Source organism: Myotis yumanensis, unplaced genomic scaffold (genome assembly GCF_028538775.1).
Source record: "Myotis yumanensis isolate MYYU_CA2020_CCGP unplaced genomic scaffold, mMyoYum1.0.hap1 SCAF_13, whole genome shotgun sequence".
NCBI lineage: Eukaryota > Metazoa > Chordata > Mammalia > Chiroptera > Vespertilionidae > Myotis > Myotis yumanensis.
In genome coordinates this window covers 27,485,630-27,503,366 of record NW_027223764.1, presented here as the reverse complement: position 1 = coordinate 27,503,366, position 17,737 = coordinate 27,485,630, and the positions used below count along the sequence as shown (strand labels likewise).

At 43.9% G+C, this 17,737-nt stretch overlaps 1 protein-coding gene across 1 annotated transcript in view; it reads left to right on the top strand.

The window, feature by feature from the left end:
- The first annotated feature begins 646 nt into the window (after positions 1–646).
- The window catches only part of PAPSS2 (3'-phosphoadenosine 5'-phosphosulfate synthase 2), a 74,108-nt gene continuing 57,017 nt past the window's right edge, over positions 647–17,737 (top strand). Inside the window, exon 1 of the mRNA XM_070432759.1 lies at positions 647–788. Within this exon, the coding sequence (XP_070288860.1) occupies positions 762–788 (27 nt within the window). The 5' untranslated portion in view covers positions 647–761. The remainder of the gene's footprint in view (positions 789–17,737) is intronic.

The following is a 17,737-nucleotide window of genomic DNA, read 5'->3' as shown; positions in this document are numbered from 1 at the left end:
AAACCTCAACCGCTTCATTTGTAAAATGAGGAGGATGTAGGGCGCAATGCCTGGTGCGGGGGCGCGTGAGACTGAGGCGGAGCTCAGCAGAGTGAGGATCAGTAAAGCTGGCCGTCGCTGCTAGAACTGCCAGTGACGGGTGACGGGTGACGGCGAGCTGGGCGTCCGTGCCCCCGAGGCCCATGCCCACGAGTCCGGCGGGTTCAAGCATCCTTGTCCTTAACCAAATAAGCTCTGGGTCCCAGAGGCAGGAAGACTTCCTGGAAGAGGCTCGGGGGTGGGGCGGGGAGGGTAAGGGGTAGGGAGAGTGGGGAGCTGAGGGGGTGGGGGCGGGGGTTGGGGGGTGCCCTGGGACCAGCTGGGAGTGGGAAAGGAAAGGCCGAACTTGACCCCGGGCTCCGCGCCCGGCCTGTGGGTCTGCCCCTCGGGCTGCCAGGTCCTGCTTCGGACCCGAGCTGGCCCCGCCGCTCCCGCAAGCAGGGAGCCCGGCCCGACCCCGCCCAGGCGGCGGCCGGGTCCCCTGGGCTGGGCGCTGACGGCGGAGCCGACGGGGCGGAGAGGAGCGCGGCGGGAGGAGGAGTAGGAGGAGGGGGCTGGTCAAGGGAAGTGCGACGTGTCTGCGGAGCCAGCCTTTTTATACCTCCTTCCCGGGAGTCGGGCAGCAGTGCCGCCGCCGCCGCCACCGCCACCCGTGCGTCCTCCGTCTCCGCTCCCAGGAACCGGGCTCCGAGTCCAGCGCGCCGCGCGCCGCCGCAGCCAGCATGTCGGGGGTCAAGAAGCCGAGGACGGTAGGCTTCGAGTCGCCCGCCTCCCGCTCCCCTCCATCCGGGGGGCGCCGAACCCTCCGGGGCACTGGGATCCCACCCTCTCCGGGAGGAGGCAGCCGCGGCGCGGAGGCTGGGGCGCCAGGGGGAGGAGGAGGAGGAGGGCGGGGAGGAGGGAGGCTGGAGAGCGGGCTCGGCCGGGATTCCCGGGGCAGCCCTCGCCCGCCGGCGCCCCTCCGCCCGGCGCCTCTAGGAACCTCCGCGCTCCGGAGTGGTCACGCCCCGGCCAGACCTCCGGAGCCTGCAGAGTAGGTCCCCATCAAGAGGAAGGACCACAGCTGGGACATGTCCTTTCTTCCCAAGAGCTTCTCCAGACCCGCCTTTTCTTCTGTAGGATACCGAGCGGGTGGAGGGCCGAGCTGGCCCGGCTTCTGCCAGGTCTGGCCTCTGGGTGCACGCCAGCGACGGTCATTGGAACTTTGTCCATTGACCCTTCTTGGACTCCAATGACGGACTTTCATAGAGGAAGCGGCAATTATCTAGACTTGCTGGAGGAAATTGCTCCTCTACACTGGCAGGATTTAACCCTTAGCTTAAGTCAGCTCCCTGTTGGCTCTGGTGGCACCTCAAGTTCAGTCATGGGAGACTCCTCGCCTTGGAGTAAGATGAGGGGATTGTCTTGAGGATGCTCCGTTTTATCCAGAATTAATCCAGGACATCGCTTTTATGGGAAACAGAGGGCTCGCCAAAGACAAAGGTTCCTTTTCCACTTAGCGATAGGGACTTCTGTAAATTTCACATCCTTAAATATGGCAGCAGTAATCATAGACTCAAGGAGCCCTGTAGACAGCGTTTGGACCACACCCGAGGTGGTCGGCAAGCCTTAAGATCCCAGCCAGCAGTCTGACTGCTGGGCACTCATCTTTAACTACCACACTGCAAGCCTCAGGTGATGGTGGGGGTAGCTCAATGGACTGACTTCTCTTAAATAGTTAAACTTGTGCTTGGCACATAGTAGGTGCTCAATAAATATTCATTACTGTAAGTAGTAGTAACGTATCATTAATGTAATATATCAGTAATGTATAATCGTATCATTACTATCCTATACAACAAAAGCCTAATATGCTAAGTGTCCAGTCATCCGGTTGGCCGTTCAACCAAAGTGTAATATGCAAATGATATGCTAAGGCTGCTCAACCGTTTGCTATGACATGCACTGACCACCAGGGGGTAGACACTCTAACCAGTAGGTTAGCTTGCTGCTGAGATCCAGCCGATCAGGACTGAGTGAGATGGGCCGGATACACCCTGGAGCCCTCCCACAGTTCGTCCGGCTGGCCAAGCTCCCATAACCCTCCCCAGCTGCGATCGTGCATTGGTGGGGTCTCTTGGCCTGGCCTGTGCCCTCTCGCAATCCAGGACCCCTCGGGGGATTTCGGAGAGCCGGTTTTTGCCTGATGGCGGAACCACCGGTCACTATGATGTGCACTGACCACCAGGGGGCAGATGCTCAACGCAGGAGCTGCTCCCTGGTGGTTTGTACGCTCCCACAGGGGGAGTGCTGCTCACTGCTGGCGATCGCAGTGGCGGTGGTGGGAGCCTCTTCTGCCTCTGTGGCAGTGCTAAGGCTGTCCGACTCCGGTGGGGAGCCAGCCTAAGTTGTCAGTCGGGCATTCCCCGAGGGCTCCCAGACTGTGAGAGGGCACAGACCAGCCTAAGGGACCTCTTCCTCAGTGCACAAATTTCGTGCACCAGGCCTCTAGTTAGTATTATATAATGCTTATTACTGAAATATCTTTAAGGAGTATTTGTGATGGGTTGGAGGAGCAATGGAAAATCAAGAATTGGGAAAGGAGAGTGAAGGGGCCATGCAGGGGCTAGAAGTGTGGGCTTGAGCAGTAAGGTAAAGGGGGCCCTGTGGTTTCAAGGGACCACACTGGGCCAGCAAAGGAGGGTCCAGGAGGGAGGTGGCATCCATGTGAAAAGGGAGAATGGTCAGGATCTATCTGCCTTTATAGGAATGATTTTTATTTTAAAGTGGGGAGACTCTCAGTATTGTATATATTTTAAAATAGTGTCAAGTGAAAATCACTTGTGTTTTAGGCCTATTTAATTTGATTAACTTCTATAACATTCTAAATGGTACCTTCTAAATGACAAGCTACTGTGGCATTTAGTAGCCTTTTTATGTCAGTGGAGTTTTAAAGCTTCCTCCCTGCTTGCATCAAGAATTCCTTCCCAGTTCTGCTGGGGGTGGGAGGGCTTTTTCAAGCATTAGGAGTGAAGGGGCCCTGGTCTTTCCTCTTCATGCCTCTGGTTAGCAAGAACCCGTGAAGTGGAGGGTTTGAGAACGGGGCTTTACAAGCTGATAGTGGGAACTGCAGAGTCAAGTTTTCAGAGAGAATTTGAGGGCTGGAGGGTTTGGGTTGTGTATTTACACATTTAGAGCCTTCTAGCTTTTGTTTTGGTGGTGTGTGTGTATGTGGGGGGGGGGGGGGGTCTTTCTGGCATCAAATTAACACCTGATATAGCTAACAGGACTTGTGAACTTTGATTTCGAGAACACAGTTATAATCCAGGCACCAGCACAAGTTCCCAGAAGGACCAGGTAGACACTATTGGGTAGAGCAAGCCAGCTATAAATGTCTATGAAATCTCTGAAGCTTTAAATGTTCATTCAAAATGTATTTTGAAACCTTGTAGGCCAAACACAAATCTGTCCACCTGTGTGACTTCTCAACTAATTAATTATTTGACAGGTGAATCTTGCTGATATAGGAGGCTATCTTAAAAGTGAGGAAGCTTTGCATTATTTTCTGCATTACCAGCAGAGGACACACTACAGTCACTGCAGTAACTTCAAATATTTGTTGAGTCCCTACTGTGTGCTAGGCAGTACACTGGGGTGAATACATCTTTCCCAGGATTTTCTGTCACGTTGATGAATATAGCCTTTCAATCCAGACCACTGTGAGAAGAGTAAGTACGTAGTTTTGGTTTAAATAAGAGAAAGTAGGATGATTTTCTCACAAGCTTGAGAAAAAGAAAAAGAGACATGATTTTTTATAAGGGAAGGTGGCACATTCCTTTTTTGGAAACCTAGGACACCTACATGTCACATCCCTACCCCCCTTGACTTACCTCCAACACTGGCTACCCCCACACCCCTTTCACGCACACATAAACCTAGGAGAAGGAAGGAGGCAGACTACTTACAGAGGACTGGAAAGAAAGGCAAAGTCCTGGTCCTTTCTTCTTGCATCATTTCCTGGATTAGTATTTTCCAAGGCTGACAGACAGTTACTCAAAAGGTCAATAAGGTATTAAAATATTTTCCAAAGGATCAAACAAGCCAGTGGTTGGGAAGGAAGTGAAGGGGTATTGACAGTGTAACAGTCTTCATAAATGCAACAGATTGTCTAGCTCAGTGGTCGGCAAACTCATTAGTCAACAGAGCCAAATATCAACAGTACAATGATTGAAATTTCTTTTGAGAGCCAAATTTTTAAAACTTAAACTATATAGGTAGGTACATTGTTGTTAACTTAATTAGGGTACTCCTAAGGCTTAGGAAGAGCCACACTCAAGGGGCCAAAGAGCCGCATGTGGCTCGTGAGCTGCAGTTTGCCGACCACTGGTCTAGCTAGGTGAAGATGCTGCCTAAGGCAAGACATGAATTTCATGATGAGTAACCATTGCAGCTTCCTAGAGGCCAGGTACTCAGCCACACTGTATTTCATTTCATCCCCAGAGCAGCCTTCACCCAGGAAACTGAGCCTTATCTTTTAGGGAGGAGAAATGACAAAAGCAGGACAGGATTTGAATTCAGATCTGTCCAAGTTGGAGCACAGAATGGGAGTAACAATGACTTACCCCTTACAATTGTTCTCAGGAGTAAATAACTCCTAAAAAATGTCTTGTACAGTTCCAGGCCCAGAGTAAGTAGCTATTGTTATTATTACACTGCTGTGGTCTGGCAAACAAGGAGAAGAAAGCACAGGTCATACCATTCTGAAGGCTCAGTAAATGACAGCCACCAGAATATTTATATAATCTTATATAATAAAAGCCTAATATGCAAATTGTCCCCTTGACCAGGAGTTAGACCAGAAGTTTGACCAGAGGGTAAGGCCACCAACCGTCCTCGGCCCCTCCTCCCAGCTGGCTCCACCCTCGATCAGCCGTTCCCCCAGTTGGGGGCAGGGCCAGCTGCCCAACCGCAGGAAGGGAGGCCCTGGCCAGCAGTGGACAGGTGCTAGGGACCCTTACCCGTGCACGAATTTCATGCACTGGGCCTCTAGTATATAATAAGAGTAAGGAAATGTTGAAGTGTAGAGGCTATTTAAATCCTTATTGTGAAAAGCTAGACAGGAGACAAAGGTTGACAATTAGTGTAAAAATGCACCAGAGTAACCCAAATATTAGCAAGAGTTTGCCAACCACCTTGGCCAAGAAAGGCAATCTATGTATAAGTAAATTATGGACTAAATTCTTTCCACCCTTCCTGTGCCTTCAGCTGTTTCCAATTCTACCTTAAAATTAATGTCCAATTCATCCTTTTCTCTTAAGATCATCTGTTTGGACTTTTACAGGTAAAGATAGATGCACTTAACTCTGAGTTCAATGTCTCTGAGGTAGTTTTCCTTGTCTTTCATCACTTTTTTTGCTTCTGCACGTGGCTCTGTGGTTTGCTTAGGGGATAATTAGGCTTAACGTGAACATGGAACCTTTAGGGACTGAAAGTCTGGGAAAGGAATCAACAGTGTCAATCTCAGTCCTTGGAGATTACTGTGCGTTTCAAAATCTATCACTAAATAATGGACACTCACGGGTTCTTGAGTTTGGAAGTCTTAGGAAAACACAGAAAGGAACAGTAAATACATAAACATAAACATAATGGCAGTTCAACTAACCTTTCATCCCTGGGTGATTTGTTCATATGACAGCTGACATGGCATATACGCCCAGCAGCCTGGCCTAGAGCCTGGCACAGAGTAGGTGCTCAATAAATATTAGGTGCATAAATGGCTACAGAATTCATTAGAGAATGAATTTGCTTTAGGATCTAGATTTTTCTTCGATCCCCCTCCCCCCGACCTCTCCCGCACCCCTGTTATCTGTCTGTTCTTGTGGGCTTGCTTATTATTGCCTGGGTATTTGTCATTACCACTGAAAAATTACTCAGGGATTCTTCGAGGCTTAGGATGAATGGCCTCCTGCGCCCCCCTCCCCCATTTGCTTTTGTTTCTGCCAGGTGCCTGGTGGCATTACTAGTCTGGGACCACTTTAACCCACTGCAAGTTTTTTAGACCACCCAGGTGACGTAAATTTGACGTGCAATGTTGCACACAAGGGCCAGCCCTTGTATACAACACCTGGGGGACCCCACCTCCCCACGTATACTTTCATTGCCAAGGCACCTGCCCTTGCAGCCTTTCAGAGTGGGCCGTGGGTTTATTCTGGTTCACTCTTATTTGTAGGGAGTGACTCTTAGGACCTTCCGTGTAAGGAAGGCCTTTTTATTCGCCCCACTTGGTGGGTTCTGGGCTCTGATTAGTTCCACCTCCCCGTGAGGCTGTCAATCAGCTCGGATCCGCCCCCTACCAGGATACAAGTGCCTCCCTGCTTGCTTACCTCTCAGGTTCCTGCTTTTCTGCAGCATTTGGCCTGGCAGTTTCTTGCTATCTTGTCAGCTCTTGGAATTTGTTTTTTAAGACAGGAATACCGTATTCAGACCCATCAGAGAAGTGGACAGATTGGGTCTGTTACAAAGCATTGTGTTTTAAAGCATAGGCCAGTAATTGTATGTGAAAGTGTACACTGCTGCATACAAATTAACTGATTTGACCACAACTTTTCAATGTTTTAAAAAAATAAGCTTCCCTGTAAAAGCAGCACCGTTGTGGCATTTTAACTTTAGGACTCCTCTCCTCCTCCCTCAGCTCTTTGATGTTTTTCATGAGATGATTTTATATTATAACCACACATTTTTTTATTTGTTTTTATGGAAGGATCGGTGTGTATAAACTAGACAGGAATCTCAGCCTCATCTCAATTCCTATGTACCATTCATGTTTCATATCATACCTACATCATTCTTATTAAGGAGACACTTTAAGAATAGTAAGCTTCAGCCAGATATATTTAATGTAATCCCTTCTCCTACAAAGTTGTAAAGGCCTGGGCTGGGGCATGCTCCCCGCATCTCGGTGGCCTCTGCCTGTGCAGGGTCCTTGAGATGCTCATTGTCCTGCCTCAGTGCTGGTGCAGTACAAGCATATTCCTGTCTGAAAGGCCCTTCCGCTTTGGCACCTCTCCTTGCTTCTTCCATGCTCTCTTTGGGGATCCGGAGGTCCTTGTGCTGCTCCTGCACAACTGGGGCCGGGGGGGGGGGGGGGGGGGGGGGCGCGGGGGGGGGGGCGGGTGGCAGTGAGGCTTGATACTTCCTCCATACTCCCAGCACACTGCTGGGACTGTGCTGGGACTTTAGGGGCTCTGTGGGCTGCGGGAGTCTAATGCCTCCTCTCCCCTGGGGTCTATTTGAACTCAGAAGCACACCCAGTGCCCTTGGCTTTCAGAGCCCCTAATGCTATCTGGTCCCTCTCTACCCAAGCCCAGCACCAGGTATAGGGGCAATTCCTTCCTCAAACTCACACCAGTGTCTAAGCTCCCTTTGCTTCTCTTTGGATAAAAATTAAATAAAGCTTTTCATGAAGGTTCATTGGTTGATCATAAATACGGGGTTTATTAAAAATTTGGGTTTTATTTTCTTCTGCCTTTTTGATGACCAAATATTTTTTTAAATTTAGAACAAATTGGTGCACAAGATGGAAATACTTTTTCTCTCTGCAAAAGAGCCACTGGGTTAAAACTTGAAATATAACTTGCCTTTGATAACACATTGTGGATAAAATGACTTCCATCAGTTGGCTGGTGTGACTTCCTTTAACATCTTATCAGCAACTCTTTCTGCATGTCAAACTTACTACTGAAGTTGGTTTTGCTCTAACTGGTACTGTGGAAACACAACTGTAACATAAACATGACAAGCTCTGTTGAGCACTAAATATTAAATTTTGGCAATAAAAGTAAGCTTCCATAAAACACTTACATAAATATATCAAAAGCTGCATCATTAAACTTGATCATTTCTAGGTTAGGTTTATATTTGCTTTAAATATCTAGTTAACATCTGCTTTATATGTTTTGTTATTTAAAACATTCTTTTTTATCCACGAAGTTTTTTTATTAAAGATCTAATTGGCTTTATTGAATGATTCATAAGTCAGGCAGCATCCCATCTATTAAATAGAAAGGTATTCTCCCATCAAGCTTCTACATCCACTCTAATTTTACTACAATTACTTTTTCTTTTTAATTTATGCCCCATATGTGCTTTAAAAATCATTTGCAGACTTTACTTAGCAAGTCAAACTGCCTACAATAAAGTCTGAGGTTTCTCCCCATTACCTCATTCATCTCCACCTTTCCCCAATCATTACTTATGGATAATTCATGCCTTCCCAACTTCTAGCAGAATCGGCAATTCAAAACATTGGTGATGATTTTTATTTGCATTTTTTTTTTTACTGCTAAAATCCTGAATTAACTTTTTGGTCCTTTGGTGGTGGTCCCATTGTGTATTTTGTTTTCCTAAAGTCTCTAAAATCCTTTCCCTTTTTAGTTTCTGTCAGGTCTCACTTATGTGTTTGTTCACTTCATCTACTCGACATATATTTATTGAATAGCCCAACCAGGAACTGTGCTTGCCATAATTAACTATAGCTACTAAAGCCTTATATTCTTTAATTATAGTTTTTTAGTTCTTTCAAACTCTGTCTTTAAATCTGTTCTAAACACAGCATTTACTTTTTCTAATGGCACCACCCTACCCAAAACCTTGATAGTCTTTCAACTTTCTGCCCAGTCAGTCTTACAGTGGCCTTGGGCCCAAAGCAATAAAATTCCCAACTGACTTTTTAAAGCTACTAAGTTAAAATGTTAAATTATTTACTTTTTAGTTAGGCTGCTCCCTCTTTAAAATGTATTTTTATCGTTTAATTTCTGGAAGGAAAACTAAGAGCTCATCTTCAAGCTCTTTATATTACAGTTGATACACAGCATTTAAGAGCTTTGCTAAAGCTGATGGCCGTCTTTCTGGCTAGCTAGTTGGTGATGCTGCCACTAAGCCAGAGGACCATCACCTAACTGCTCTCCCCGCGCTTTTCTCTTGACCACATGCCCATTTTCTACTACAGCTTTGTTTCCTTTTTTCTTTTTCTTTTTTAATATCTTTATTGATTTCAGAGAGAAGGGAGAAGGAAAGAGAGATAGAAACATCAATGATGAGAGAGAATCATTGATTGGCTGCCTCTTGCATGTCCCCTAATGGGGATCAAGCCCGCAACCAGGCATGTGCCCTTGACCGGAATCGAACCTGGGACCCTTCAGTCTGCAGGCTGACGCTCTATCCACTGAGCCAAACCAGCTAGGGCTGTTTCCTTTTTTATTTTTTAACTGGGAAATATTTCCCCTCCACTAAAAACAAAAACTAAAAGCTAAACAAGAAAAAAAAAACACCAAAAACACTTCCAGGTTGGTTATCAGTGATTTAGCTTTAGCATTTTGTTTTGACATTCTGGAGACAGAAATACGGACCAAAGGACAGTGTTTGGAAAATGCAACTTTACTATTTTGAAATATTTTGTGACTAGCGGCTAGCCAGTGGTTGGCAAACTGCAGCTCGCGAGCCACATGCAGCTCTTTGGCCCCTTGAGTGTGGCTCTTCCTAAGCCTTAGGAGTACCCTAATTAAGTTAATAACAATGTACCTACCTATATAGTTTAAGTTTAAAAAATTTGGCTCTCAAAAGAAATTTCAATCGTTGTACTGTTGATATTTGGCTCTGTTGACTAATGAGTTAGCCACTAGCCAGTTTCTCTTTAGAAAATTCAAACCCCACCCCTAACCTCTCTTATTCTTCCTTAAGCCTTCTCAAACGGTTTAGTCATTTTATTAAATAAATAAAATTTTTTAGAAAGCCCTGCTGGTGTGGCTCAGTGGTTGAGCATCGACCTATGATCCAGGAGGTCACGGTTGGATTCCTGGTCAGGGCACATACCTGAGTTTCGGGCTCGATCCCCAGTAGAGGGTGTGCAGGAAGCAACTGACCAATGATCCTCTCTCATCATTGATGATTCTACCTTTCTCTCCCTCTCCCCTCCTCTCTGAAATCAATAAAAATATATTTTAAAAAAAGATGCCAGTGATTGCAGAGTGTGCAATACAGATAAAACTATACGAGGCGAAAGTTAGACCAAGTTCAGTTACACACTAAAGCCTCTCAGTCCTGCTGTAGGTCTGAGAATTCCCAGCTTTACCCCTAAATCCACCCATTTCCATTGTTTCCGAATAACTACGTGGTCCTGCCAGGTGAGTCTACACTACACTGCTGAATCCCAGTAGAGCAGTGGTTCTCAACCTTGGCTGCACATTAGAATCACCTGGGAATCTTTTTAAAATCCTGATTTCTGGGCCTCATCCTCCGGAAATTCGAAACAGAACAAAGAAACAGAATTTCCGGAGGATGAGGCCCAGAAATCAGGATTTTAAAAAGATTCCCAGGTGATTCTAATGTGCAGCCAGGGTTGAGAACCACTGCAATAGAGAGTCTTTTCCTAAATTATATGAGTAATTACTATTCTTGGCCCATCGAGTCACTAATAAGACGTTTTCAGTAGTTATTAAAAAATAAAAATTTGTATTCTTCCACCGTGTTTAAGTTAGCCATATGAATAAGAAGACATCTAATCAAACTTATGCATTAATATCCCACCTATGGAATTTGCGTATTTATCAGGAGTTTTCCTTTTCAAGGTATGTTTTGTGAGAATGTTCCTACTCTGTTGGGACTTGCTCATGACCAGCCCTGAGCACTTCCTATGTGGCAGGCGCTGTCCCGGGGTTTCCTGTGCAGTCACTCAGGCAGGCCTCCCCCATCTCATGAAGCAAATTTGTGAACTCAGAAGGGAACTCATGTAACTGAACTGTCTTTAGAGAGTTACCCACGGGAGAAGCTAAAACCTTATCAGCTCCTCTGTGGTTATAAGTTGTTGATTTCACAGAGGGAATGAGACTTAATGCCAAGTAGCAAACACAGCTGACTTAGGTAACTACTAAAGTATTACTGCTTCATTTGTAAAATATTTTGGCAGCTGCCTACTGTTAATATATCTCAAGATGATAATAATGAATTCTATTTAGAGACATTCCCCAGCACTTTTTAAAAAAGAGTAAATGGTATATTCACTAGCAGATGCATGTTACCCTCACCATCACACACATTTCATTCCTTGTGGTGACATAAAGTATGTAATTGGAAAATAAATTTTCTTTGTTCTCAGACGCAACAAGTATGGGTAATAGTTTTTATTGCTTAACCTTACAATCATGTCAGGATTCCGCAGCATAATTGGAATGATTTGTTTCCACTAAAGCTGCTAATACTTGAGCCAAGTTTTAACTGTTGATTTGTAGATGATAAAAGGAAACCAGGCCACCAATGTAGTTTTCACACAATAAAAATTTGACCCAACTGGAGATCAAGGCTAAAGGATGTCGGCAACCAGATAATGCCTCCCTTACACTGGGGACCAGTGAGGAGTGCCTGCAAATTCTGAGGTTGTAAAAGGCACCTTCCATGGAGTTTGGAAGAAGCATTTTGGGGAGTTGTCTCATGCTACCGATGTAGGTCAGGAAGTCCACGTTTTCAGCGGCCCTGGGCCATAGCCTCAATGTTAGGCACCTCGAAGGCCTGGACTCCGATTCTGTATAAGAGGCTGGAGCCCATGCTCACATGGAGGAGCCTAGTACTGCTGGGTGTAATTGCAGGACATGAGGTTGAAGTCCTTTGCTGGGGAGGGGTTACATTATTTGAATGAAGAGAGGAGTGTGCCAAGTATATAAGTTAAATCACAGAACCTTGGCTAATGGTTGAGTGTGGATCTGTGAATAAGGAGGTCACGGTTCAGTTCCCGTTCAGGGCATATGCCCAGGTTGTGGGCTCCGTCCTCAGTAGGGGGCATGCAGGAGGCAGCCGATCAATGAATTTCTCTCGTCATTGATGTTTCTGTCTCTGTCTCCCTCTCCCTTCCTCTCTGAAATCAATTAAAAAAGAGATTAAATGACAGAATCCATGTCTTCACAGTGCAAGACACCTCGGAAACAAAATAATGTCAAAGTCTCAGCACAGACAGCAAGAATATGTTGTCTAGCCACATTTATTGAATGGAAAAATCTGGGTCATCATAAATACCTGGTTTCTTCCATTTTCTTCTCAGGGTTGAGACTTTTATTTAATAAACCTTTTCTTAAAAAAGATTTTTTAAATCATTTTTGAGAGAGAGAGAGAGAGAGAGAGAGAGATACATTGATGTGAAATCAAAACATCAATCAGCTGCCTCCTACCAGGGATGTGCCCTGACTGGGAATTGAACCAGCAACCTTTAGGTGCATGGGACAACGCCCAATCAACTCAGCCCCACCAGCCAGAGCTAATAAGCCTTTTAAACATCACACAGTATTAGTTCTTGGTGACATTGTAAGCCTGCCGTGGCTTTCAGAAAGGTACCTTGTTGATCCAACTGGGTTCCCCAAGGGAAAGGAGCAAGTATGTATTCCAGGACTTTCCATACAGTGTCTAATCCCATCCTATGAAGTAGTTGATGTTCTTATCCCCATGTTATGGTTGAGAACTGGAAGGCTTATTGAGGTTAAATAACACCTTAAGAAGCCACCCTTAGTGGCAGAGTTGGAAGTGACTGCCTCCTAAGTGTGAATGCCAGGTTTTCAATGATTCGTCTTTTCCTTCCATGCATGTAACAGATATAATTGTTATGAAGACTGTCAGAGTAAAGAGTATTCTGATCACTGCAATATACATTTAAATTTAATTTTAGTTGTTGCAGATTAACACAGTGAAGAATCAAAAAAGATGATGTTGTTTTGAAAGGAATTTTCCTCAGCGGCTTTTTGGAATGTCGCATAATCTTTAGAAGGTGTGGATTTTAGCAAATGCCGTGAAAAGGCAATAAATGTTAGTTTGGATGAGGCTCTGTGGCCAGTTTCAGGAACAGTCGTGTTTAGAATCGAACCCAACATTTCACCTTAATAATACAAAGCTTCAGTGTTCTCGTGGGTGAATGCATACACTCAAGAATAAGTGTCCTTAGAAATAATTGCAGTGACTTACATGTAACTCTAGACCTTGCCTTGTTCATTATGCGAGCGCTGCACAGTTGGGCATTCATGAGTTACAAGTTCCCGAAGCCCCACAAGCTACAGGCCTGTTCTCTGGATGGACTAGAGGTTTCATTGGCATTTCCACGGGTCAGCATAGAATTTTAATCTTTCATGGTTCAAGAAGCCTGTGTCACATACAGCCTCGTTTGTAGAATGAGTTGCAAATGTGTAAGAAAATACACAGAGGTAACAAAATACAGCCTTCAGTGGGCCACATACAGGGCTACATTCAGAAGGGTGGCTGAGACCCATGTTGAGCACTGTGGTTTAGAGCATCTTCTGGATGTAGTTAACACACTTCTAGGAGACTCGGCTTGATATGGGTGGTGTGTCCTTGAGGGTAATTGCCACCTCCCTGAATTATAGTGGGGTTCCTCTGGCATGCACATTCCCTTTATCTCATCATGCTCATCAAAGCTTATTGAGAAATTCTTCTTAACTATCCTAGCAGCTCCCCAGGATGGGTAGTTATAAGTATTACAACTCATAGACAAGGACACTAACATAGAGAGATGAGGTAAAATTTCTAGGGCCTTCTTGGGAGCTAATATAATAGTAGAGGCAACCCAAGTTGGCCCGTTTCAGTGGCCTAGTACTTCGTGTTGTCTCAGGCAGAAACTCAACGACACCTGAATGATGTTTGGAATGAAGGGTTTCTTTCTGGGCCTATACCAAGTTAACTGTGTGCTGCAAAACACACGTGGCTTCCTTTTCAGTGGGAGTTCTAGAACTATAAATGCTATAACCTATGAATTAAGTGATTCAGCTAATTATACATATTTTTTTATGCTTCTAAAAATGAACACTTGAGCTTTGATATAGAAAAGGCTGTACTTTCAAATTTTTCTCTTGTGGGTGTACATTTATTTTAATGAGGAGACTGGGAACTAAATTAATTCTTTGCTGCTAATTCATCCTGATTACCTTATTTCCATGGAACAAACGATTCTGAAGCCATGTCAGTCTTCATGATCTCATCCTGATTGGCTTTGTGTATAGTTGCATAGAAAATGTAGAAGTAGGCCCTGGCTGGTGTGGCTCAGTTGTTTGAAGCCTGATCCCATACACTGAAAGGTTGTGGATTCTATCCCAGGTTGGGGATAGTGTGGGAGGCAACCTAATGATGTTTCACTCTCACATCCATATTTCTCTCTCTCTCTCTTCTTTCCTCTCTCTAAATTCAATAAAAGCTGTCTTTGGGGATTTTATAAAAGTTTTTCTTTTTAAAAAATGTAGAAATAGTCATTACCTTAAAAAGTTGATATAGACAGAGCTTGATATCAACAATATCTGTGTTCTTTATTACAACAAAATTAAGGTAGTTATTATAACTGTCTACCTAAGTAGCTAGATCTTGTTATTCAATGTATTGATAAAGAAGCATATTTATTACTGTGCTATAATTTTTAAAATATTTTTTATTGATTTCAGAGAGGAAGGGAAAGGGAGAGAGAGATAGAAACATCAATGATAAGAGAGAGTCATTAATCGGCTGCCTCCTGCACGCCCCACACTGGGGATTGAGTCTGAAACGCAGGCTTGTGCCCTGACCAGGTATGGAACCTCGACCTCCTGGTTCATAGGTTGATGCTCAACCACTGAGCGATGCCATCCAGGCTGTTGTTGTTTTTATTAATCAAGAATATTTATTATTCATGTGTAGGGACTCACGGCTCATTTGAGAATACCATTCTCTGCTGATATCTCAGAGTTCCTACTTAGGATGCTCTTTACACCTGTGTGGGCATTATGCTTTCTTGTTTTCCATACATCACACGTGTCCTGAATGCTTCCCTTAATTACTGAGATCTCAGTGGGACCTTAGAGATTATTGAGCCTATTTTTCTCTCTTGCTAAGTTTCACGCAATATTGATGCCTAGATCCCATTCCCTGAAAATGTGATTGAGTTGGTCTGTGTTGGGTTCTTTAAAAGCTGGCTAGGTAGGAGGTGCTTCACTTCCGTGTGGCTTGAGAACCATGGCCTACCCTGATTCCTTCACCGCACAAAATGGAGCACTGTGCCATGCCCCCGGGCTGCCCGGTAGCTAGTAACAGATGATTTTCTCTACTTCAGGATGCTGTTTGCCCTTTTCAGATTTTTTTTCTTCTCAAAAATGTTAGGCTGTTTACCAGTTAATGCAGACTTCTGTGATGGTTGCATTCCTCATGGAATATTTAAAATGAAATATTCCAGCTGGAATATTTTAAAGCTTGCCATTCTTGTGCTGTTTTACCATTACCTAATGAGCAGACAGCTTTCTGGAAAAATCTGGAGATTATTCTTTCTTAGTCAGCTGTTCTTGGCTGTGGTGACTATTTATTCCTGGAAATTTGCCCCGCTTCCAATCACAATCAAGAGAGAAGCACGATTTTTTTAAAAAGTAGCTTGTGATTCTGGATAATGTAATTCTCCAGACCTCACTACTGAACCTGGTATGTTCCAATGGGAATAAATTTAAAAGGATTCCTTTGTCACATTGACGGCTGTGGGTATGAAGAACCCACATTGGAAGAGCCCTCCAAAAATGGGCCTTTCTTTTCCTGGTACATTGTCGCTGTAATTCTAGCATTTCTGAGGAAAATATGTAAGTACCTCCTGGGCAAAAATGCTGTCCATTTATATATATTTCATAACTATCATCTAAAATTACTAAGAATGAATCAAATTAAATAATCATGCCTCTTCTACCCAAGCTAATAGATTTCTTGCTGTGGTTTATCTGATTATGAGTTCTGATTAACTTTGATCTCATTTGGATTTTTAAAATAATATGTTGTCTTATATTCACAGAGATTATTCATTATTAATGTAGTAAGTAAAAGAAAAGGCAGCCCTAACCGGTTTGGCTCAGTGAATAGAGCATCGGCCTGCGGACTCAAGGGTCCCAGGTTCGATTCCTGTCAAGGGCATGTACCTTGGTTGTGGGCATATCCCCAGTAGGGGGCGTGCAGGAGGCAGCTGATCGATGTTTCTCTCTCATCGATATTTCTAACTCTCTATCCCTCTCCCTTCCTCTCTGTAAAAAATCAATAAAATATTTTTTTTTTTAAAGAAAAGGCAGACATGTAGTGCAGATATTTAAGCTTAAAAAGATTAGCTGACTCAAGCTAATGACAGTTCTTAAATTAGCAGCAGGTTTTCTGATTTAACATTGATTTCTTTTGGACAGCAGCTTTCTTTTACTTTCTTGTTCCTTCTGCCTTTTTTGAAGTGAATTTGGTTACAGCTATTTTGAAAACAATGTGACTGTATATATTAAATCTAAAATAAATTAAGTTTTTTTCTTTCCTATAATTCTATCCGGCTGTTAGGGTGGAAAATAAATATCACCTACAGCAGGTCAGGATACCTTGGGGCCGAAAATGTCGGAGAGAAAACGGCTTGGTCTCTAGTAACCAGGCGGATAAGAAAAGGGAATTCTTGCCAAGTCCTTTCTCCAGCCCAGTGCAGAACCAGCACAGAGACCTGTCAAGTAAACTGCCTTCCCAAGGAAGCACTGTGTGCCTCTTCTGGGCTGTCTTCATTTTCCTAGGCAATATAATTGCAAAATTTTGTAGAGTAAAAATTCCTTTACCAAGTTACTACTGAAGAACTCTATCCACTATCTCTTTATAGGATAATAGCATTAACTATATAAGATTCATTATTATGTATATTCAGTGGATTGTACTTTGAACCACTCTATATCTATATCTAGGTCCATACCTGTCACAGGGTGGGGATTAAAAAAAAAGTGATTATGGAGTTCAGAAAACCATCCTTTAAAAAAAGCTATGCTTAGCCTTATGAATAATGATAAGCATTTTAATGTATATTTTAATAATTGATTTTGAAAAGAAGAGGTTTGATGGAGCAAAAAATTAAGCTGTAAAAAGTACACCATAAAACTACAAGAAGAGCCGAAACTGGTTTGGCTCAGTGGATAGAGCGTCGGCCTTCGGACTGAGGGGTCCCGGGTTCGATTCCGGTCAAGGGCATATACCTGGGTTGCGGGCACATCCCCCCAGTGGGGGATGTGCAGGAGGCAGCTGATCGATGTTTCTCTCTCATCGATGTTTCTAACTCTCTATCCCTCTCCCTTCCTCTCTGTAAAAAATCAATAAAATATATTTAAAAAAAAACTTCAAGAAGAAAACATGCATCTTTTATAATCTCAGAATCAATCAGGAAGACCACCTTTCTAAGTGTCACACAAACTCAGGCACCACACACAAAGAAAATACAGTTCAGTACAAAATCACTTTTTAAATTGCATGCCAAATATCATATATATATATATATATATATAGAGAGAGAGAGAGAGAGAGAGAGGAAGGGAGAGAGGAAGGGAGAGGGAGAGGGAGAGAGAAACGTCAATATGAGAGCAGAACATCAATTGGGTGCCTCCTGCACGCCCCTACTGGGGATGGAGCCCACAATCCGGACATATGCCCTGACCAGGAATTGAACTGGCAACCTTTCCATGCCCAGGATGACACCCAGCCAACCTAGCCACAGCAGCCAGGGAAAAATATCTCCTTTTAATTAAAACAAAAGACAAACAACAACCTGGGGGAAATTTTATAACTTATAGAAGATATAGGGCTGCTTTCCAAAATATATAGAGCTTCTATACAAATCAATATAAAAAATCAGCACTCTAATAGCAAAAACATGTGGGGAAGGAAT